Source organism: Sarcophilus harrisii, chromosome 5 (assembly GCF_902635505.1).
Source record: "Sarcophilus harrisii chromosome 5, mSarHar1.11, whole genome shotgun sequence".
NCBI classification, from domain to species: Eukaryota; Metazoa; Chordata; class Mammalia; order Dasyuromorphia; family Dasyuridae; genus Sarcophilus; species Sarcophilus harrisii.
This window is the reverse complement of record NC_045430.1, coordinates 147,979,182-148,002,830: the sequence shown is the minus strand read 5'-3', so window position 1 is coordinate 148,002,830 and position 23,649 is coordinate 147,979,182. Positions and strand designations below refer to the sequence as shown.

Genomic DNA, 23,649 nt, shown 5'->3' with positions numbered 1-23,649 from the left:
TTAAAAGGTGCCTGAATTTGGAAGTGATGAGAGAGAGAGAGAGAGAGAGAGAGAGAGAGAGAGAGAGAGAGAGAGAGAGAGAGAAAGAGAGAGAAAGGGGGGGGTGTTTCTTACTATACACTCTGGCTTAAGTGTTTCCTCAAACTTTTAAAATAGGGGGCCAGTTCACTGTCCCTCAGACTGTTGGAGGGCCGGACTATAGTAAAAACAAAAGCTTCGTTTTGTGGGCCTTTAAATAAAGAAACTTTCCTCCTGTCTTAAATTCTCTTAGGAGGACAACTACTTTACTCCATGCTTATTCTTCTGAGGCAATATTCAGTCTTTTTTGTGAAGGAAATTTGGAGAGACAAAAGTTTTCTGGCCTATTCCACCATCTTCCCAGAATCCTCCTCTTATACTACAAATCCATATTAGAATATTTTGCTATTGCAAAAAACAAATTATACTCAAATTAAAGCTCATTTTACTTATTGAGAATGGGGTAAAGTGCCTGAGGTTTGGAATAAGGGAACCTGGTGTTGAACTCTTGTCTCTGCTAGGATGAGTGCTTCAAGTAATTAAATTTTCTTAGTTGCAGCAATTATGGGAAAAAACACAAGTGGAGCCAAGTTTCCTCAAAAACAGAATATAACTATCCCTCTACTTTACCATCTTCTATTGGGATTAATAATCTCATCTGAGTTTAGCTGTTTTACAACCTCTTTAATGTCTGCTTTGCATGCTTGCACCAGTAATAATGACAACTATGACCTAGAATGTTTTAAGGTTTGCAGAGAACTTTCCATATTCTCTCATTGATTTCCATCATACCCCTGTGAGACAGGTGCTATCATCTTCATTTTACAGATGGAGAAGCTGAGGCTCAGTAATTTACCCTGTGTCCCACAATCTTACAGGCAAGCAGTGAAGCTAACCCACTTAATATGATAATTCAAGTACCACTACTAGCCTTTTACAAGTTATGCTAACAACTTTCTTCATCTTGATGCATAAAACAACAATTTTACCAGTCCTGGTCAGTTGAGCTATCTGCCTCTTAATAGAGAAATGTTGAACTCAAAAAGGAGAGGTATTTATGGCCAATAAGAGTATTTGTATTGCTTGACTATACATTAGGTAGTTTGGGGTTAGTTTTTTTTGTTGTTGTTGATGGTTCCCCCATGTCTAGGATGCTTTCACCCCCTTACAACAATACTGCCTTCCTTGTGTTCCTTTAGGCTCAAATCCCAGTTGCCTTCCCCCTAAACTACTATTGCTTTCCCCCTGCAATTATCTATTATCATCTAGATATCTTGTATATCCATCATTTTTTACATTTTCTCTCATTCAACTGTTAGCCTCCTGAGGACCACCTTTCTTTGTATCCTCTACTCAATGCCAAGTATATGGTAATGTTGACATCCAAAAGAAAACCCCAAAAAGTTGCAGTTGCAGACTAGTGTTGCAAGGCGTCTCAAATGAATTTGCAGGCTTGAATCCATCTCCAAGTCAAGAGGCAAAGTTTATTAATAACGGGAACACCAATTGAAATGGGCTAAATTCCAAAAGGATTTTAGCAAAGAACCAGGAGGAAGAAGAAAAATTTATGGATCTGGTTCTTCATGTCAGTATATATGCTAATTTTATGGCCCAGAGTAGTAATTGAGTAGTATGATGTGCATCTTACTTTTTTTTCTCAGAAACCCTGTTATCACTGACCAACAGATTTTTATCTGGCAGTCAGCAGTGTCTAGGACCTACTATAGTACATATAGTAGTGTGTGTGTGTGTGTGGAGAGAGAGAGAAAGGGAGAGAGAATATTGTGTGTGTGTGTGAAGAGAGAGGGAGGGAGGGAGGGTGTGAGTGTATTCCTAAAGCCAGCAGACTGATCATTAACAAACAGTGTTAGAATAATAGCACTCCTAAGGTCTGGGGGCCTCAGGATTACTGTTATATTTCTCCTAGAAGCTGCGCCCTATCAGTAAGGCCTTATTAAGTGTTCCCAAGTTAAATGGGAAAATAATAAAATTAAATTATAAAATAAAGAAACAGGGGCAGGGAGATGGCAGAGTGGACAGAGAACCAACCCTGAGTTCTAATTCCTACTCAGATGCAACACTTTATAATAGAATTGTGTGACCCTAGCAAGTCACTTAACCTCAATTGCCTCGCAAAAAAAAAAAAAAATAAATAAATAGAAAAGGGACAAAACAAGCATCAATTAAATGTTAACTATATGCCAAGCACTGTGCTACACACACACACATACAAACATACAATTTTATATATAATTTACTAGTCCTTCAGGATGGTGTATTACACATTCACAACTTGTGACGTGTATACACACATGTATTTGCTCTAATCTATCCTCACACACAGATAGATATAATATTCCATATTATATGTGGAATATTATATCTTATATTATAATTATTATATCTTATAATCACATTATATAATTATATATAACATATATAATATAAATATATTAATATTAGTATATAATATATATAACATTAATGTAAAATATATAATATATAATATCAATATAAAATATATAATATAATATATACTTATATAATAATTATATCTTATATTAATATTAGTAGATAATATATAATACTAATATAAAATATATAAAATGATATACATATTATATATTAATTATATGTTATATTAATATTAGTATATTATATAATAAATTATACACAATATAATATAATATAAATATAAAATATATGATATATAATTATATAGTAAGTATACATTATATTAATATTAGTACATTATATATAATAAATTATATATAATATAAATATAAAATATATATGATATATAATTATATAATAGTATTAGTATATTAGTTAGTATATAATATTAATATAAAATATATAATATGATATACATAATTACATAGTAATTATATCTTATATTAATATTAGTACATTATATATAACAAATTATACATAATATAATATTAATATAAAATATATGGTATATAATTATATAATAATCTTATATTAATATTAGTATATAATATATAATATAAAATATATAATTATATACATAACTATATAGTAATTATATCTTATATTAATATTAATACATTATATATAATAAATTATACATAATATAAAAATAATATAAAATATATGATATATAATTATATAATAATTATCTTATATTAATATTAGTATATAATATATAATATTAATATAAAATATATAATGTGATATGCATAATTATATAGTAATTATATCTTATATTAATATTAGCACATTATATATAATAGACTATACATAATATAATATTAATATAAAATATATATGATATATAATTATATAATAATCATATACTAATATTAGTATATAATATATAATATTAATATAAAATATATAATATAATATGCATAATTATATAGTAATTATATCTTATATTAATATTAGTACATTATATGTAATAAATTATATAAAACATAATATTAATATATATAATTATATAATAATTATCTCATATTAATATTAGTACATAATATATAATATTAATATAAAATATATAATACGATATACATAATTATATAGTAATTATATCTTATATTAATATCAGTACATTATATATAATAAATTATACATTAATATAATATTAATATAAAATATATAATATATAATTATATAATAATTATCTTATATTAATATTAGTATATAATATTAATATTAATATTAAATATATAACATGATATACATAATTATATAGTAATTATATCTTATATTAATATTAGTACATTATATATAATAAATTGTACATATTAATATAAAATATATGATATATAATTATATAATAATTATCTTATATTAATATTAGTATACAATATATAATATTAATATAAAATATATAATACAATATACATAATTATGTAGTAATTATATCTTATATTAATATTAGTACATCATATATAATAAATTATACAATAATATTAATATAAAAATATATGATGTATAATTATATAATAATTATCTTATATTAATATCAGTATATAATATATAATATTAATATAAAATATATAATATGATATACAAAATTACATAGTAATTATATCTTATATTAATATTAGTACATTATATATAATAAATTATATATATAATATTAATATAAAATATATATGATATATAATTATATAATAATTATCTTACATTAATATTAGTGTATAATATATAATATTAATATAAAATATATAAAATGATATACATAATTATATAGTAATTATATCTTATATTAATATTAGCACATCATCTATAATAAATTATATATAATATAACATTAATATAAAATATATGATATATAATTATATAATAATTACATCTTATATTAATATTCCATGTAAATGTGTATAATTCCATACCCATTTATGGAAGGAATATAAAAAAGCACGGGTGCGTCCATATGTATACGTAATGTTTATTTACAGGTGTATATGATTTAAATTACCGTGTATATACCGACTTTTTAACTGGCCCCCAGTCACTGACTGGGATCTGAGCCAGAAGCCGGCCCATCACGGCAGTTCCCGGGGCCTAGCTACAACGCGCGGCAAACCTTTCCCAAGCCTCCACTGCCCCCGGCTCGACCCCCGCCGCTGCCGCTTTCCCTGGGGGAGCCGCAGGTCCCGGAGAGCCCGGGCTGGGCCCGCAGAGGCAGCTATTCCCCGCGCCGTCCCTACGGTTCTCCCACTTCTCTCCTTTTCCTCTCTTCCAGGACCCGCCTCCTTCCTTATCTGCCTTGGGAAGAACCACAAATCCCCTGGGAGGCGGTGTCTACGAGGTCCCGCCCCGCGTCCTCTCCATACAGACGCAGAACGGGGACGCCGACGTGGTGACGTAAGACGTCGACGTAGCGGCGTCAGGCCGTAGAGGCTGCTGAAGCCGGGAAAGGTTGGACCGGGGCTTTTTAAGTGTCGAGCGGACGCTCAGATGGTTTTGAGCTTTCGCGTCAGCTTCTGGGTTGCTGGTTAAAACCTCTTAAAGGGAGCTGCTGCTCTTTTCTCTGCGGCTCCGGTTTGTGGTCGTTCTCGGCTGCTGCGATGTTTCCTTTGGAGAACGTGGTGCTTTGTCGCGAATCCCAAGTGTCTACTTTGATGGCCTTGTTTGGAGAGGTATTGTTCGCTAATGGTTGACTTAAGCTCTAATTTCAGACCTTTTTTTTTTTTTTTTTTTTTTTTTTTTTTTTTTTTTTTTAGACAATCAGGGTTAAGTGCCTTGCTTGGGATCACACGGCCAGGAAGTGTTAAGTGTCTGAGGCCGGATTAGAACTCGGGTCCTCCCGACTTCAGCGCCTGTGCACTATCCACTGCACCACCTGGCTGCCCCTTTCAGAAGGTTCTCTGGCCTTTTTATCTTTTTATTTTTTTACTTGGCAGAATGAACTCTGGAGTTAGAGTTAGGAAGCCCCAAATTCAAAATCTGCCCAAGACATTGTCTAGCTTCGTGATGGGAACGTTGCTCCAGCTTTCAGCCTCAGTTTCCTTGGGGGGGCGGGGAGGGGGAGGGATCTTACAGGGTTACAGTGAGGGTCGAATGACATCACACAGCGTTTCTTCTTTTCTCTTCCGGTCCCTTCCTCTTTCACCCTCACACCCACCAGTTTCCCAAACTGAAGTTAGAAATTCTGGGGAAAATCTTACCAGAGTGGGACTAGGTTAAGGAACTAGATAGACCTTGGTTTAAAAAAAAAATATATATATATATATATATAGTGGAGCTCTTTTGGAAGCCTCCTACTGCAGGGAACAGCAGCTTTGCAAAGCGCTTTGGTAAGCTGGAGCCCTGCTGGAAGCCCTAGTTGCGAGTTCTGTTTATCAGGAATCTTGGTGAAAAGTTAAATTTATTTGTTGGGGTGAAGCACGAACTTGCCCAATGAGCATCATCTGAGGCATGGGTGTATTGTGAGGTGTTCTATATTTATTGATTCACGTTTCATTTAGGGTAGGTGATGGCGTGAGGAAAGTGAGGCGTAGGAAAGTTGTGTTTCAAGTGTAGGAATCCAGAAGCCTGCCCCCTAAAATACTTAACCATTTCCTTCCAGAACAGTTAAGTGAAAGACCCATTGGCCAGAGGAAACCTTTAGAGGCTTTGCAAACGTTCCACCCCTCCATCCGCCACTACCACCTAGTCCCAGCAAATCTTGGGGAAGGAAATAATAATATAAAGTGAGACATGCTAATATATCAAATAATTTTCTACTTAGTTTTGTTGTTGTCACTCAACAGGTGACATTCTATGAACTTGGTTCATAGAATGTCATATTTGGAAGGGATACTTTTACACAATTTCCCCTGTACAATATCCACTACTGTTCCTGAATATTAATTAGGAGTAGTGGAAAAACTATTGATACCCAAAAAGACATGGGTTTCAGTATGTATGACACTGGTCCTCATTTAGCCTCTTTGGGCCCCTGTTTCTTTAGTTGCAAAAATGGAGTCCAGATTTAGATGATTCCCCTAGGTATCCTTTTGTCTCTAACATTTGATTTTTTTTTATTAATTTTTTATTATAGCTTTTTATTTACAAGATATATGCATAGGTAATTTTTCAGCATTGACAATTGCAAAACCCTTTGTTCCAATTTTTCCCTTCCTCCTCGCCCCCCAGATGGCAGGTTGACCAATACATGGTAAACATGTCTAACATTTGATTAAACATCCAGTGATGGAGAATTTAATAGATCACAAAGCAGTCCATACTATTATTGAGACAAAGTTTTCTTCTCTTTGACATCCACTCATTAGTCTGAGACCTGCCTTGTGGGGCCACACAGTATAAATCTGGTTAGTCTTCTGCATGGCAGCCTTTTATAATTTTGTGGACTGCCATCCTATCTTCTTTAGTCTAGACATATCTATTTTCTTTAACATTTCCTCACATGCAATAATAATTTCACTGGTTGCCATCATCCTATGTATTCTTAAACTTTTCCCACTCATAACTCCTTTTTGCCTGAGAAATTTTTATGCAACCTAGGTATATAGGTATATAAAATCGGTATTCAAATGAAACATTTACTAATAAATCATAATTTTGCCATCCTTACATTCAGTTATGCAATTCCATATGGGGTCCTAAGCCATACTTTAAGAAACTGGGCTATAGATGTATTCTTACCCGTAAACTGGCTGAGGAGTTAAGAAGTCCTAGTTGGTGGGGCAGCTAGGTAGTGCAGTGGATAGAGCACCAGTCCTGAAGTCAGGAGGACTCAAGTTTAAATCTTGTCAGATTTAAACTCTGGCCTCAGACACTTAATACTTCCTGGCCATGTAACCCTGGGCAAGTCACTTAATCCTAATTGCCTCAGCAAAAAAAAGAAGAAGTCGTCCTAGTTGATGAAGATGCAGACCTGAAAATATTCCTGCCATTAAGGAATTCATATTCTACTGTTCAGATGTGTTATTACTTCTATAGTCTCATTCAGTTAGGGTACTAGCTGAATTACATGGGAAGTGAATAATAAAGTTATATATGAAAATCATTTGATAATCCCGTCATCATTTCAACTAATAGTGATGGCAGAGGATTCTGACATGCCTTTTCTCCTTACCAGTAGATGAGAATTAAAGAAAAACAAGACTGCAGTATCTTAGTAGAGCAGCAGGGCAACATGCAACTAGACAGAACAAGGAGACATAAGGCCTGGGAAAGAAAATTGTCTGTATCGAAGTAGGGGCCAAAGGCAGGCAGCCATAGTTCAGTTAAGATATAGCATGGTAGATCAGTTTTGGGAAGGATTTTCTGTGTCCCTTTAGAGTAAATTGTTCTCGTAGTCATGGCAGGCCTTTCTTATCTCTTTATATATATCACTTTTCTTCCCACATATTGTGGTCTAGCTAAAGTGGCCTTGTTTCTCACAATCAACATTTCATATCCCATAGATAGATCTTAGTGCAGACCGTGCTTAGAGTGCGTCCCCTCCTTTTCTCCACGGCTTAGGCTTCTTAATTTTCAAAGTTCAGGTCAAGTATCAATTTATGTAAGACACTCTTTGCTATTGGTGGATTATTCCTAAAATTATTTTAAGTATACTTAAATTGGTGTATATCTTGTATTCCTCAGTAAGTTCCTTAAGGGCAATCACTTTTTTTTATTATTGTAGTCTTTCTTAACCTCTTGTCTTGGACATAGTAGGTACTTTAATAAATTCTTGTTGAATTGAAATTATGGCTGCAGTGCAGTACTACAAGATAATATATAATTTAGCCAAAATATACAAACAATAAGTGCTCTAGGGTTTCAGAGAATGAGATCTCTCTAGTCTGCTATGGTTAAGTAAATTTGAATGTGGAGAAGCTGTTCTATAGGAATGCAATATTGGTTCTATGCTGAAATTCTCAAACATTCAATACACACATATATTAAGAAGCACATTTATATTGAAATATGCCATATGATTTTTGTTTTGTTGAAAATCAATTGTTGATGTAAGATTTTAATGTTTAAGCAGTTATCTTGATATGTTACTCTAATTAGTACATAGCTATTCTATGTAGCTTACATAAAGGGTATCTAGGTAGTATAATAGATGGTGTGCCAAACCTGAAATCACAAGACTCATCTTCCTGAGTTCAGATCTGGTGTCAGACACTAGTTGTGTGACAAGTCCCTTAACTCTGAACTGGAGAAGGAAATGTCAAATTACTCCATTATTTTTACCAAGAAAACCCCAAATAAGTTCACAAAAAATCAGACATGACTGAAACAATTGAACAAAACTAGCTATAAACCAAGTAACAATTTTTAATTTTTTAAAGATCAACTTCATCTTAACTAAGATGTAGGGTAATCTGTCCTGGGACATGTTTTTGATTTGACAGCTGGTTGACTTTAATTAAATGTTTGATACTTAACACCTAGCTGTGTCCCTGGGCAAGTCACTTAACCCCAATTGTCTCAGGAAAAAAAAATATTGCTGACCACAAGAATATTCTGACTACCTAATTTCTTAAAGGAGGAATATTTATAGTGTTGATTATTTGAGCAGGAATCACTGAAAATATTTATATATTTCCTGAGTAGCATATATCTATGAGCTGTTAAGAGGAGTAAATAGATATTATCTATCTGTTGAGTTGAATAATATAGACAGATTTTATCACTGACTTGCTTTAGAAGTCTCTGGGCTGACAAATAGTTTTTCCTTTGGATGGTGCCTTAGACCTAGTGGCCTCTTAAAATCCCTCTTAGGGATTTTTTATTTTTATTTTTATTCAGCAACAAAGCATTTGCTCTTTTTGTTGCAGTGTTTTGGATTGATGAGAAAAAATAAGCTAAATATTAGTTTGGTAAAGTTAAAGTTCAGTGCATTTGTAAATTTTGTAAATGTAAACTGATCATTACTTTTCTCCCTTAGCGTCATCATTTTAGCTTCCCATCCATTTTTATTTATGGACATACAGCTAGTGGAAAGACCTATGTGATGGAAACTTTGATGAAAACTTCAGAGGTAAGAGTAATGTATACTCATTTTAAGTAGATTTAAAATGTTAATAATATATGGAGGGAGAAAAATAACTACTGATTTGCTTTAAAAACAAACAAATATATCTTATGTTTGAGGTTATAATTGAAAATTTTGTGTTATAACCACTCTAGTAACTAGATAAATAACTATTAAACTCTATTGTAGTAGATTTGCCGTTTTGACTTTTTCCAGAAGCAGGAACATTTCATATAGTATCTTCAATGAGTCCTCCTTAGAATGTGCTAACAACAAAATATATAAATAAAATCATTTTAGGTTGGGATGTTTAGAAGGTTTTTGAAAGTAGGCTACATCCTATTATTGTCTACTGCTATTATGAGAATGTGTCACTTTGATTATTTGTGAAATTGGTAGCAAAATGTGAATAACAATGTAATCTTCTCATTGTTGCCCTCTATTTCCAAAGGCAGAGAGCTGCTTCTGTAACTATCTCATTCCTTGGAAGAAGTAGCCTGACTACAAAAGACTGAGAAGTTATCAGAAGAATAGTGCCTCAAGAACTAATGATTCTTTATGAATATAGAAAAATAATTAGTACCTGCAGGTCTTATTTTATAATCTACCACTTCTTGAAGCATGTGTAGAGAATGCAACTATGTGGTTACTTTTTTATTAAACTAATGAATTTTTAATTAAAACAAAATTGGTCATTCAGTGTAAGAATTTTTGAGTAGATTTTATTAAGCTTGTGTCTGAAAATATTTTCAGATTCTTCATTTTTATGTATTCTAAGTAGCTTACATAAAATATAGAGGAAATTGAAATATTTTCTATAATAGTTTAGATATAAACTATGTAACCATTGGATTTCAGTGTTCATAGGTAATACAGTGCAAATTGTCTAAAATAAAAATATCAAAATTTACCATTTAAATTCTAATTTGTAATATACAATTAGTTTAAATGCTTCAAAATTATCTTTAAAAATAGTAAATTTGTATAGCATTAATATCTGGTGATCTACAAAGGCAGTTTGGTACAGTGGAGCAAGCAATGGATTTGGAGTTAAAAAGATATGAGTTCAACTACTTCTCAAACATAAGTGACTATGTGATCTTGGGCAAGTCATTTTTACTTCTGTTCCTCAGGATTATCCCTAGGACTCACTACTAATTCATAATTTATAATTCATCATTTTTGATCTATTTTGGTCTAAAGAATTTCCTTATTTACAAATTAAGAGATAATTTGCATAATAACATCATCTCATATACATGTTATAGTTTGCCAGTGTGATAATATTCATTAGTTTAACTGTTTCTAGTTAATAAGTGAATTCCTAAAAGCTTACTAAATAGGACAGAGAGAAGAATTTAAAATGTTTCAGATATAAAATATTTTAGGTTCAACTGTCTCAATCTTATAAATCTTGCTACTTTTTCTGATAACTCTTGTATTTTTGTTTTTTCTTCCTTTTCATAGTCTTTACTTTTAAATAATTAATATTCATTATTTGTAACTTATGTTTACTGCTTTTCATACAATTCCTAATATAAATGCTTTTTTAAAAATTTATATTTTTATAAATATTCCTGAATTACATTTAGAATTTTTCTCTGAAGTTCTGTTGTTGATGTCTTATAGCACATACTTCTGTAATCTATGCCAGAAAATTGCAAGCTTTACAAGGTCCAACAAAACTGGGAAAAGCTTTAAGTTTAGATCAGCAGTGGAATATACATACCTCTTTCCCAAGGGCCTAATTCAGAGAGGCTCATCAAAGTGGCCACAGGGTTCCTGAATTTCTTAGCCACAGTAACTGTTTCAGAGTAACTACTAAGTGTGTGGGGGGGGTTTTGATCTGTTGGTTAAAACAGATACTGTAATAGTTTGTTTCAATAGGTTTGACTTTTTTTTGGAAAGGTTAAATATAACAGCTTAACTTTTGATTAAATTTTATATTTTTTCTTATTTTAAAAGAAATCCATTTACACATAAATGAAACGAAACAAAACCAGATGACAGCAGCCTTTTCTATGTCATTGTACATCAGTGAGTGCATTCTTCACCCTCCTCTAAAGATGGTACTTTTCATCACTTGTTCTCTCAAACTACTCATTTTACTTTTGTGTTTCATCATAGATCCCAAACACAACCAAATACATGGTTTTGTGTTTATTTCCAAACTTTATGACATGGCCTATTTCATTTAGAACCATAGAATGTTAGAATAGGGAGGGATAATGGAGACCATCTAGCTCAAATTCCTCATTTTACAAATAAGACACTTTAATTATCAGTTACTTACCCAAGATCATACTGCACATTAGTGCCAAAACTGGGACTACAACTCAAGCTTTCACTTGACCACAAGTTATTAAAATTATTATTATTTTTTTAATAAATTGGGTATTTCAACAACTATACAGGTTGTTAAACAAATAAGACTGATGATTGGTTTTGTAACAACTTCTAGTTGGAAAAAAGTTGAATTGTCAAACTTGTTTACTTATTGTTTATTTTCTTTCTTTTTTAGCTTCCACATGTTATTGTGAACTGTGTTGAATGTTTTACCTCAAGGATACTGTTGGAGCACATTTTAAATCAATTGAATTGTCTCACTCCTTCAGAAGATGAATGTACCTCTCATATAGCCTGTGATTCATTTAACGATTTTGTTCGTTTGTTTAAAAAAGTGACTCAAGACCAAGGTGTAGATGATCAGACTGTATATATTGTAAGTAACTTAACTATTTTCTTTTTTTTTTTTTAATGACCCTTTTATTAGGGTTACTTTTATGTGTATTTCTGTATGGATTTATAAGTTATATGTACAAAATGCCAACAAATAAGGGACTGTGAGTGGGTGTGTATGTGTGTGTTACAGAAAGAGAGAGAGAGAAAAAGAGAGAGAGAGAGAGAGAGAGAGAGAGAGAGAGAGAGAGAGAGAGATTGATTGTTGAGTAGGGAAAAAACATTAACAACTAAAGTGAGACACAGAAATGGCTTTCTGAAGTAGGTGGGACATGAGGTAAGTAGGGTGTGAATTCTAGAGATATAGAATCATTTGTGCAAAAGAATGAATATAGAATTTGAAATAGCTTGGAGAATACAAAGTTTGCTGGTTTGACTGGAAGATAGAGGGCTTCAAAAGGCAGAAATATGAAATAATTCAGGAAAAGTAAATGATAGGCAGTTTGTGAAGAGATATAAATGGCTGAGCTGAGTTTTATATTTTGTTCTGGAGGTACAAGGGAGCCAATGAAGATTCATGTGTCAGAAATGATATGGTTAGAATTGTGTTTTCATAAAAAAGCTTTGTTAATTGTGCAGAGCTTGGATTGGAAAAGGATATTTGATACTGAACTAGAAGCAAAAATTCTTCTTTGAGAACCTAAAGTTTAAATTATAGGTTTTTAACCATAATGAAAAGATCAGATCACTGTGCTACATAGTTTTGATAGTCTAAGTTAATTTTTACTCTGCTCAAATTTATTATGTTTAATTTTTTTTTTTTTTCTTTTAAGGTGCTGGATAAAGCAGAATATTTAAGGGAGATGGAAGCAAATCTACTACCCGCATTTCTTAGATTACAGGAATTGGTAAGTAATTAAGTTGAATAGAGGTGGGTCTTATTTCAGGAAAATGTTAAATGAAAATTTAGATTTACAAAATAGGGAAATTGAAGTTATTACAAAAACTTGGATCAGTTTCACTTGTCCTTACTCATAGTTTTTCAAGTACACATTAGTTGTATTCCAAAAAGAATATTTAAAACATTTTGGGATTTGTGTCTACTTAGAACATTTTACTTTTGATTAATATTTTGACATGAATTCTTACCTTCTCTTTTTTATCCTTGTTTCTGCCAGTATTGATATTTTACAAAACATACATCACATGTTAATTGAATGTAATAATTTTTCACTTTGAACTCTTAAATACTATTTAATTTGAAAGCAAAATACGTAAGATAAATGCAGCAACTAGTTTGAAAGTGAAATAGACTTAATATTGTTGGTCAAAGAGTCTCTTTGAGACACTTGGGTACATTTGAAAATATTTCCATTAAAAGTGTGACATAAATAAGTTGGATATTCAAGCCATGGCTGTCACACCAAGTTGTCCTGAATGCTTTTCCCAGAAATTTCTTGTGGTGGGGAAAGAGTATTTCTTCAGAACTGACTTACCCAGAAAACCTCAGAAAAGTACCTTGATCCCTCTACAAGTCTGTGTTCCCTTCAGTTATTTAATATTCATGTATGAAATGGATTTCATTACCTACTATTTTTCTTTATTATATTGAAAATACTAACATATCTTTACATACCTGTTGTAGGTAAAGCTTTTCTTGTGTCTTGTCTGTCTATTCTGTTCCCCTTTGCCCTTGAGATATGCCCAGTGATTTTCTGCTTTCTAAACCTTTTACTCTATGAAAATTTATCTCATGTTATCATTTATATACTTTGATGAAAACTCATTCACATTATTGTATTACTTTTCCAAATTCTATTTATGTTTTTAAAGACTTTAAATATAATCGTAAATATTCTTTTCTGGTAAAGGAATTTTGAATAGTAACAGGTAAGTAACAGGTTTTGGAGATGAGATAAGAGATTAGGGATAGACAGCACAGGTATTTGTTCAGGCTACACTGAGAAAGGGAATAGAATTTTCACCTCTATCTGGGGAAAAATATAGGGTAATTAGTTTTAATATTGATTGGGTCCTTTTCAATGCTTATGAAGTACTCCAGTGACTAAGGCTGGGGATGTAGGTTGTTAGCCTATTTTTTGAGTGTTTTAGAGATTGAAGTTGATTTCAAAGAGACCTAACTTTTTTCACCTTAAGCCCTCTTCTGCTTTTGAGGAGAAACCTTATAGTTGCTGGAATTCTTTTCTATCCATGTTAATGTATGTGATAGAAGATTTCCCATCATCACTGCCTTCTGGTAGCCTTAAGACTTGGAGTCTGATCTCTCTGATCATAGCACTGATCTTTCCTTTTGTCTTTCTTAGCCTTAACATATTGTTGTTTTATTAGACTTCTAGATGCTAGGAGCCAGACCCCGTTATCGTAAGTCTTTTTTCTTTTAAGCATTTTTAGTTTTCCATTATTTCTGTATTATGGTGTTCATGCTATCCCTCTATGTGTTCTCTTCATACCAACATTTACCAGACAGGCTAACCCCAGATTCATAGTCCAAATATTTTATTGAGGCTTTTTCCATCCAAGTGAGAAAGTAACTGGAAAGTTACTAAAAGTACTACTTAAAGACCTTTTTGAACATGGGGGGGTGGGGGAGGGGGGACAAGACAAAGGAGCATAAGATATGTGGGAAAGCAAGAATAATATTCTCCTTTGTGCCAACAAAGAAAATATGTTTCCTAGGACTTTGCATAAAGCAAGAAAAATGTATTAGGCCTGAGGAAATTTCCTTCTTCCAAATGAACCCTCCAACATTCTTTTTTTGGTGTTAATATTTGATCTTTGCTCTTCACATGAGACTACAAATAAAAATTTCAATAATGATAAAATTCATTGTATACTTTATACTCTTCCAGATAAATAGACAGATGTTTTCCCATTATAAATCATTTTTAGGCAAGAAACATATTCTATTATTCTTCCAAGGTTCTACTCCCAATATTTTTAAAAATAAGTCAGTACTTTTTTTTTTTTTAATATCACTAATCATTTTTAAATGGAAAAAGTTTAGTGTTTTTTAGTTAGACCATTTTCAGAATTCCCAAAGACCTTTCTTTCCTGGAACAATAAATATAGACTTTGTTTTAAACCAGGGGTCCTCAAACTTTTTAAATAGGGGGCCAGTTCACTGTCCCTCAGACTGTTGGAGGGCTGGACTATAGTAAAAACAAAAACTTTGTTTTGTGGGCCTTTAAATAAAGAAACTTTATATCCTGGATGAGGGGGATAATCATCCTCAGCTGCCGCATCTGGCCTGCGGGCTGTAGTTTGAGGACCCCTGTTTTAAACCATTGGGTTTCTAGGATAGATGGAAAGAGGCATTTAGAAGTGATTTATTTTTTTCTTTGTATGATGTAGCCCATAGGCCTTCTATGAAATGATTATTAATTTTTTCAAATGTGTTGTCTTTATCTTCCAAGAGAATAATGTAGACATTATTAAAATTAAAACAGGCCTGGAATTCTTTGAAATTTTCATTATTTTCATTTAATGCTTCTGAAGTTAGATGGATCATAATTCTTATGTGTAATCTACCTTTGTAATCTTTCTGGTTTTTCCATTTTATTTTAAAAGAGAAAAAAATTTAGAAAGTAATACTTTTTACATTATTGATAACGAAAATACTAATTTTTTAAAAACATAGCCAATTTTGTTATGGAAAGATGCAGTTGTTTTTGGAGGGGTATATTTCATTTATTGTGAGCTATATGTTTCAAATAAAGTCACTGAATAACAATTACAAATACAAGAGTTTTATAGAAATTCTGGATAATTATGAAAATTTTCAATGTATGAGTAACTTGATTAGAATGTCTACAGTTAGCTTTTTAGTATGTAAATACTTTATAATAAATTGGAAATTTGATAATTTTCTAAATGAAAAATCCAAATGGAATCACTATTCTGATTACAATTTTAATATACAAGGTCACCTTTTATTTCTTTTTCTTTTCCAGACCAACAGAAACGTGACTGTTATATTTCTCAGTCAAATTGTTTGGGAAAAATTTCGACCAAATACTGGGTGTTTTGAACCATTCATCATGTATTTCCCTGATTATAGCATAGGTAAATGCTCTTTTAAAAAAATTCCTTTTGGAAATGAGTTTTTAAATGGAAACATAAGTATTAGTGTTAGGAGACAATATAGTATCAATATGTTTGAATGAGGAGATAATAAAAAAAAAAAACTCTTAAAGGAAATGAAATTTGTGGGAATATGCAGCTATGTGGGAATCTGGCAGTCAGTAAAAGCATTTCAAGTGTAATGATCCTTGTATCAGCACATAAATTTGCCCATATATATAGAAAGTGTTTCTGTATTTGTAAACATTTAAATGATACTTTTTATTCTATGAGATTCTTCCTTCTTTGTTAGTGTGATTTACCACGTATACCAAAGGACCTGATTTTATTGGCAATATTCAGTATTATTACAGTTGAATAGTTCAGTAGATTAATAATATAGTCTGATCTACCATCAGAACTTTTAGTATATTTTTCAGTAGGGATTGGATTTTTGCTGATTCATCCATATAGTCTCACCTGTTCTTTCAACACAGTTATGGATTTTCTAAACATTTAGTATATAACTTATAATATGAAATGTAAGAAATATTATGGTACAATAAAAAAACAAAACGTGGTCATGTCATATAATCTCTCTGGGCTTAAATTTCCCAAGTTATAAAATAAAGGAGTATTAAAAGAGATGTTTAGGGATTATTCTAGCTTTGGTCTCAGATCCTTGGCCTTATCACCCTGACCCCCTGATCTAACTAGCTGCAGTTATTAATAAAAATTTTGCCTGTTTTCACAAACAAAAAAAAAAAGAGAGAGAGAAAAGAAACTCATTGAAGGAAAGAAATACTACACTTTATGTTAATTGTTGTTGAAATAATATGAGCATCTGTGTCTTTCCCCTCATCACCTACCTTCCATCCCATCCTATCCCATAACAAGGAAAGAAAAGGGGGCACAAGGGAATAAGGATTTATATAGTGCCTACTCTGTGCCAGGCATTATGCTGAATGCTTCACAGTATCTTATTTAATCTTCAGAATTAAGGTTCTGAAGAGGTAGGTGCTATTATGATCCTCACTTTACAAATGAGAAAATGGAAACAGACATAGATTACATGACTTGCCCAAGGTCACACACTTGGTAAATGCTTGAGGCCAGATTGGAAGTCAGACTCAAATCTTATTATTCTTTCCATTGAACCCTTTTATCACCTATTCTCTCTTTTATTTATATATATATATATATATATATATATATATATATATATATATATAAAACACAAAATGTCTTTGTATATGTAGATGTGTGTATAAATTCTTTATATTGTGACTTTTCTTTAAGGAATTAACATCTCTTTAGGAAGATGAGATTACATTTTACCTCACACTTGAGGTAAAGTGTAAAGTACAAGATAAAGTGATGAAACTGTTGTCTTGGCTCTCAATGTTGCTTGGCAATTTTGGGTTTTGGTAATTTTGGGTTTTATTTTTTAATATATTATGTTTGAGATGCTTATGGAATGTCCAGATGGAGTTGTTCAGCAGCTGCTAATATAGAATTGGAACAAAGGGACCCTGTGGTTTGGTAAAGATAATGGTACTAAAGAAAGAGATCCCTGAAAGAGTATATATAGAGACAGTGGCCCAGGATCTAGTACTAGTAAAGACCCTGGCTAAGGGGGACAACACAGAAGATAATTTAATAAAGAAGACTGATAAAGGGCTGTCAGGCAGCTAAGAAAAGAAGCAGGAAAGTGTAGTTTCACTAAAACCAAGTGAAGAGAAAATAACCTTTGAAAAGAGTGATTAATAATGTCAAATGATGCAGAGAAATGAGATTAGAAATTCAGAGATTAGAAATGAGCAGACCATAAACAGAAAAAATAAATCTTCTGTTTCTAAATTTCTATAGTCATATGAGAAAGTTTGTAACCAAGAAAGATGAAATTTCAGTATTGAGATACTAAGATATAGGAGAAAGAAGAATATGTTTTAAAAAGAGAAAGAAGAAAGAATAAGGTGAGGAATGAAATCTTTGAAAATTGGTGGATTTATTTAGAATTTTGGAATTCTTTTTGTTCCATGAAATAAATATTTTAAACGAATTATTATCTACTTAGAATATCTAACATAATAGAAAATTCAACCCTTGGGTTCTTTTAGATTTTTTTAAAGTTAATATTTACTGCCTCAAGGTAAATAAGGCTTTTAAGATTTAATTTAGAAGTAATACCTCTTGGTTTTTGGTCATTCTTACCAATTAAGAAACTTTATAGTACTAAAGTGATCACACAATTCCACTTCTCATGATTCCCCCAATTTGGTTTCAAAATTTAATGTTTCTTTACTGTTCTGATGGATTTATGATTCTTAAAACTTCATGGTTTCCTGTGTTGTTTCAAAGTTTTGTAGTAAAGTGTTGTAAAATATATGTCTTAGCATGCTTTATGAAAATCATTAAGAACAAATTTGTGTTTATGGACCAGGGCATCTTCAAAAGATTTTGTCTCATGATCATCCTCCAGAGTATTCAGCTGATTTCTATGCTGCCTATATTAATATTCTTCTTGGTGTTTTTTACACTGTCTGTAGAGACCTAAAAGAGCTCAGACACCTGGTGAGTGAGCATAGTTTTTTTAATTGTTTGTTTGAAATTACTTTTATTTCACTGTAAAATATTAAAAGTATGATATAATGCATGAACTAAGGACTTATTTTCATACAACATTATTCTCATTGGTTTATATTTCTGTCTCTTTTCTGTACTAAAAACCTATAGGTTATTATTCAGTAAATATTAAATGCCTATTATATGCAAGGTACTGGGAATAGAGAGAAAAAATTAAATTGTCCCTCCCTTCAGTGAAATTCTGTACTTTTGGAGTAGATCTGTACATAATTAAATGTTGTATATGTGTGTGAGTATGTAACATTATACTTATACTCACATAACATACACATATACTCGTATATGTGCATGCATATGTGTATGTGAATAAATGTATATAGAATAAATATAAGATAACATATAATAGAGAGGAGGTACCAGTAGTTGGTGGAATCAGGAAAGACTTTTTGTAGAAAATGGTGCTTGAGTTATGGAAGTAAGGGATTCTTTAAGAGGGATTATTTTCTATTTATGATATCTGTAATTGGGCAGGGTTCTTGTAAAATCATTTCATTGTTAAGGAAAAAACTTCTTATTTTACTTAAAGTTTTAAAAAAATTATGTTTAAACAAATGAACACATTGTCTTAGATGAAGTAAAATATATAGGACTAGGTAATTCGTGTTATATGTGAATTATAGATCAAATTTCTGATCTTTTAACTAGGAAAAAAATTTTATTTAATTCATGAATTACTACTCACATTCAGATAGTTTATTAAGTGTGTGGTATGGCAAATCCAATTTACAAATACTCAGAGATATCTTAAATGAAGAACAGAAATATTTATTTTTAGAATCTTGCAAGAAGCAAACATCTGCTGACTGGATTCCAAACCAGTCTATACAGGTTAATTTCCACAGAGACTGAAATGAGTTATATAGTCGTGACCACAAGAATAATACTTGGAAGTAACATGAACTTGTTAAATTTTGACCTGAATTTTATGATGGTCAGTTTTACAACTGCTTACAACTGTTTACCCTATTTCATTTCCCAGATAAACTAACTCTCAATCTACCTTAGTTAATGATTTTATAAGAAACCAATATAATGCCCTCACAAAGAGATTTGTTTGGAGGTGAGTAATCCATTAAACTAGGATAACCAAGGAGGCTCGGTTTACCTCAGGCTTCCTCGACAAATAGAGATTACCCAGTTTACAGATCCCTTAGAACAGGGATCCTCAAACTTTTTAAATAAGAGGTCAGTTCACAATCCCTCAGATTGTTGGAGGGCCTGACTATAGTAAAAACAAAAACTTTGTTTTGTGGGCTTTTAAATAAAGAAACTTCATAGCCCTGGGTAAGGGGGATAAACGTCTCAGCTGCTGTATCTGACCGCGGGCCGTAGTTTGAGGACCCCTGCCTTAAAAGGTCTCCAGTTCATTAATTAGTTAGCTGCTTCTAAGAAGTAAGTAAAGGTCCAGGAGATCAGATATTTCTACTAGAGGAGCAGGTCTTTTGTTTTCCTTCCTGGAGCCCAGACCCTTGAAATTGGGTCTAGAACTATCAAGTGAGAAGTTTAAGTGTTGAGGTTCTCTTCAAATGATTATTCTTGGGAAGTCTTCAATTTCCTGTTACACTCATTAAGGAACCCATTTCTTAAACCTATTAATTAAAAAAAAAAAAGCTTAGATGGAGTTGCTGTAGGGCAATACTCTGAAGGGAAAATTACTATCAGATGTTGTTGAAACGTTTTCTACCCTCAAATGGTACTTTAGAAAATTTAGTCCAATTGTATTATTAAGGTATGATAGGGAAAATGAAACAATAAATGTTTCATTATGTTTATTTTCAGTGCTAGTTCATTTTATTAATTTAGTCATATTTTGACTAACATTTAATTAATATATTTGTCTTTGTATTTAGCATGTAGTATGCACTTGATAAAAGCTTATTGATTGATGTGTGTAGACCACATTATTTCAATATGAAATTCTTGGAAGTAAATAAGCATTACAATATGTATTTGACAAATCTTACTAAAGGAATTTTGAAATTCCCTTTTAAATGGAAACTATGTTTATTAGTGGCTAAATTAACTATTAACTAGACCCAACTACTTTGATAAATTTTGTGGATCATGAAACTATACTTGACTTTGTAAAGTTCTTCCTATTTAGGTCTGTGAAGTACTGTTTCATAAATTACTGTTTCAAAGTTATGTTCTAAAATCTAAAATACTTGTTTTCTCTAAAAGTACTTATTGTACAGCCAAGTAACAATCTTCTACCTGGATTTAGCTTATTAAAAATTTCCTTTAGTTATTTGAAATGTTTTTATTATATTTTCTTCAATTCAGCCTTTTATAATAAAGTAATAATTAACTTGTTTTTAAGGAATTGTCATAGTGTAATAATAGTTATTTAGAAATAATTTTTTTTTTTTTTTAATATAGGCAGCTCTTAACTTTTCTAAATATTGTGAGCCTGTGGTAAAAGGAGAAGGTAAATGTCTTTTATTTGTATGTTAATTATACTTTTGCATAGTTGTTTTCTAGGATTTATGTTACTAAAGTTTAGGGTTTTGTTGTATGTGTGTGTATGTGTTTTTCCTTAATATAGCTAATGAACGTGATACCCGTAAATTGTGGAGAAATATTGAACCTCATTTGAAGAAGGCTATGCATACTGTTTATCTCAGGGAGATATCAAGGTAAGTTTCTTTCTTTGCCAAAGTCCTGGGGAATACTCTGTATGGATTATCTAGATATTTACTATGCTAAAATGAAGTTCTTATTTTTCACTTTCATGTTAGGAGATAATATTTGATAACTTGCTGGAAAGAAATAGAATTCATCATATTTTTTTCTTACATGAAAATTAACATTTATTGGGAAGTAAACTATTCCAAAATTAGTAGTATTCTATACTAATATGGAATTAGTATTCCATATCAGGAATATGATATTCATAGGAATTAGAATATATTTTTAACTAGCTTTGTTTCTCATGTTCTTTCATCATTTTCATTTTATATTAAAAAGCAAATCTTCAGTATCCTAAATAAATTAAGAGGAAAAGTTATGTTATTCTTATATTAAAATGGACGCGTGCTCTAGATCACCTGTGTGGTAAAAACCATAATTAGGAATTTTCTTTAATCTTTTTTATCCAAGAGTCTTTCTCAGATTCATTTCTTTCCCAAAAAGTTTGGTTAAAATTTGAAAACGAATAAGTTTTGGGGTATACTTAAAATGTTTCTTTACACTTAACTGTGTGTGTGAAAAGAATTGGGTCTTTTATCTGGGTATGTAGCCTGAAAATGTTATTTTAAATTTAAATTCTGTGCTTTGATTAATTAATGTTCTAATCTTTTACTTTTAATAAATTAGTCTAAACTGTTATCTGACATAATCTAATGATATTGAACAATGGTATTTAATCATAATGAAGAGAAATTGTTAAAAATTGGATCAGCTATAATGAAATTCTGAGTCTTCTAAGATGATTTCAGAGAATAAAATAAGGTAGTTTTAGCTAAAGCTTTAATTTCTAGTAATTGGTCCTCTCTGTTTAAAAATTAGATTAAAATGTTTACATTTTAAATTTAACCATATTGAGAGGGATAAGTTTCATTTGTCTGCAACAGTGTATATCAAGATGAATTACATAAAGTACTTTGAGATGTGTCTATTTTCCTGGTAAACACAACCTGATGAATTTTGAAGAAGTATTTTTTAAAATATTGATTTGGAGCTGTATTGATATATTTTCTTTGTTTTTCCCCATTAAAAAAAATAATAAGATGACCCTTAATGCTGATTATAATGTGGGTTGGATATAGCTGAAGTATGTATGCAACCTTTCTCAAGAAGACATGTAAAATGTGGCTTTTGAATAATAGCTAAATGTATATCCTGAATATCTGTTGCTTTTTGTGACTGCTTTCCAAGCCAAGTTGGCATGGAAAATTTTGCTCCCAAAACTCCATTCTATTCTCCATGACTATTTAATAATTGCAATGATTTTCCAGCTCTTTGTAGTCAAGCCATGTTAGTTGAGACTTTATCTCAGTAAATCCATAGATTTACTTGTTCTTTTTTACTTTCAATCATATTTAGCATGATGGACAACTTCTTGGGAGTTCTGCTGATGTCCATTCTTCATACCTTTCTAGCCCTGAAAAATTCTGCTGTAATATAACAATAATAATGAGGAATTTCAAAAATACATTATTAGGTTAAAGAAAATTAAATTAATAAAAAAGTCATATCTAAACTTGTTTAAATTGGAAACAGCAATTAATAGAGAAAACTAAATCAAGTACCCAGAATATTCATAAAAAGTGATAACAGAGCATACATGATTTCAAAAAAAGTAGAAATTTAGATATGTTTTGTTTTCAGATCAATCAGTGAAATCATTATTAAATAACATGAAATAAATATACAAAATGACATGGAAACTGTAAAATATAATACTAAAGCTAAAATTATAATGGAAGACAAAGCCGAAGTATTTAAAAAGTAATGACAGAAATATCACAATCAATGGGATACAGTTACAGCAGTTTTTAGAAGCAAGTTTATATGACTGAGTTGCCTGTATGAATAAGAAAGAAAAGGAGCAAAGTAAATTAGATTTGCACATAAAGACGGCATAAAACTAACAAAACTATAGTTTGAAAAGATATTATAAAACTAAGAATAAAAATTGGAGCCAGGTTCCAAATTCAGTGCTTCCCTCCCATTCTAGAAATGAAGAGTATAATATCTATGATTATCTGAAGGTTACTTGTTAAACATCTCAATGGGCCATCTGTTCATTTAGAAATCACAAATTTACATACTCCATA

General features: G+C 31.2%; 1 protein-coding gene across 1 annotated transcript in view; it reads left to right on the top strand.

Annotated features, from left to right (window-relative positions):
* The first annotated feature begins 4,859 nt into the window (after positions 1-4,859).
* ORC5 (origin recognition complex subunit 5) overlaps positions 4,860-23,649 on the top strand; it is an 85,492-nt gene continuing 66,702 nt past the window's right edge. Inside the window, exons 1-8 of the mRNA XM_003771479.3 lie at positions 4,860-5,132; positions 9,380-9,472; positions 11,988-12,188; positions 12,979-13,053; positions 16,117-16,228; positions 18,669-18,799; positions 21,251-21,299; positions 21,417-21,507. Of these exons, the coding sequence (XP_003771527.1) occupies positions 5,061-5,132; positions 9,380-9,472; positions 11,988-12,188; positions 12,979-13,053; positions 16,117-16,228; positions 18,669-18,799; positions 21,251-21,299; positions 21,417-21,507 (824 nt within the window). The 5' untranslated portion in view covers positions 4,860-5,060. The remainder of the gene's footprint in view (positions 5,133-9,379; positions 9,473-11,987; positions 12,189-12,978; positions 13,054-16,116; positions 16,229-18,668; positions 18,800-21,250; positions 21,300-21,416; positions 21,508-23,649) is intronic.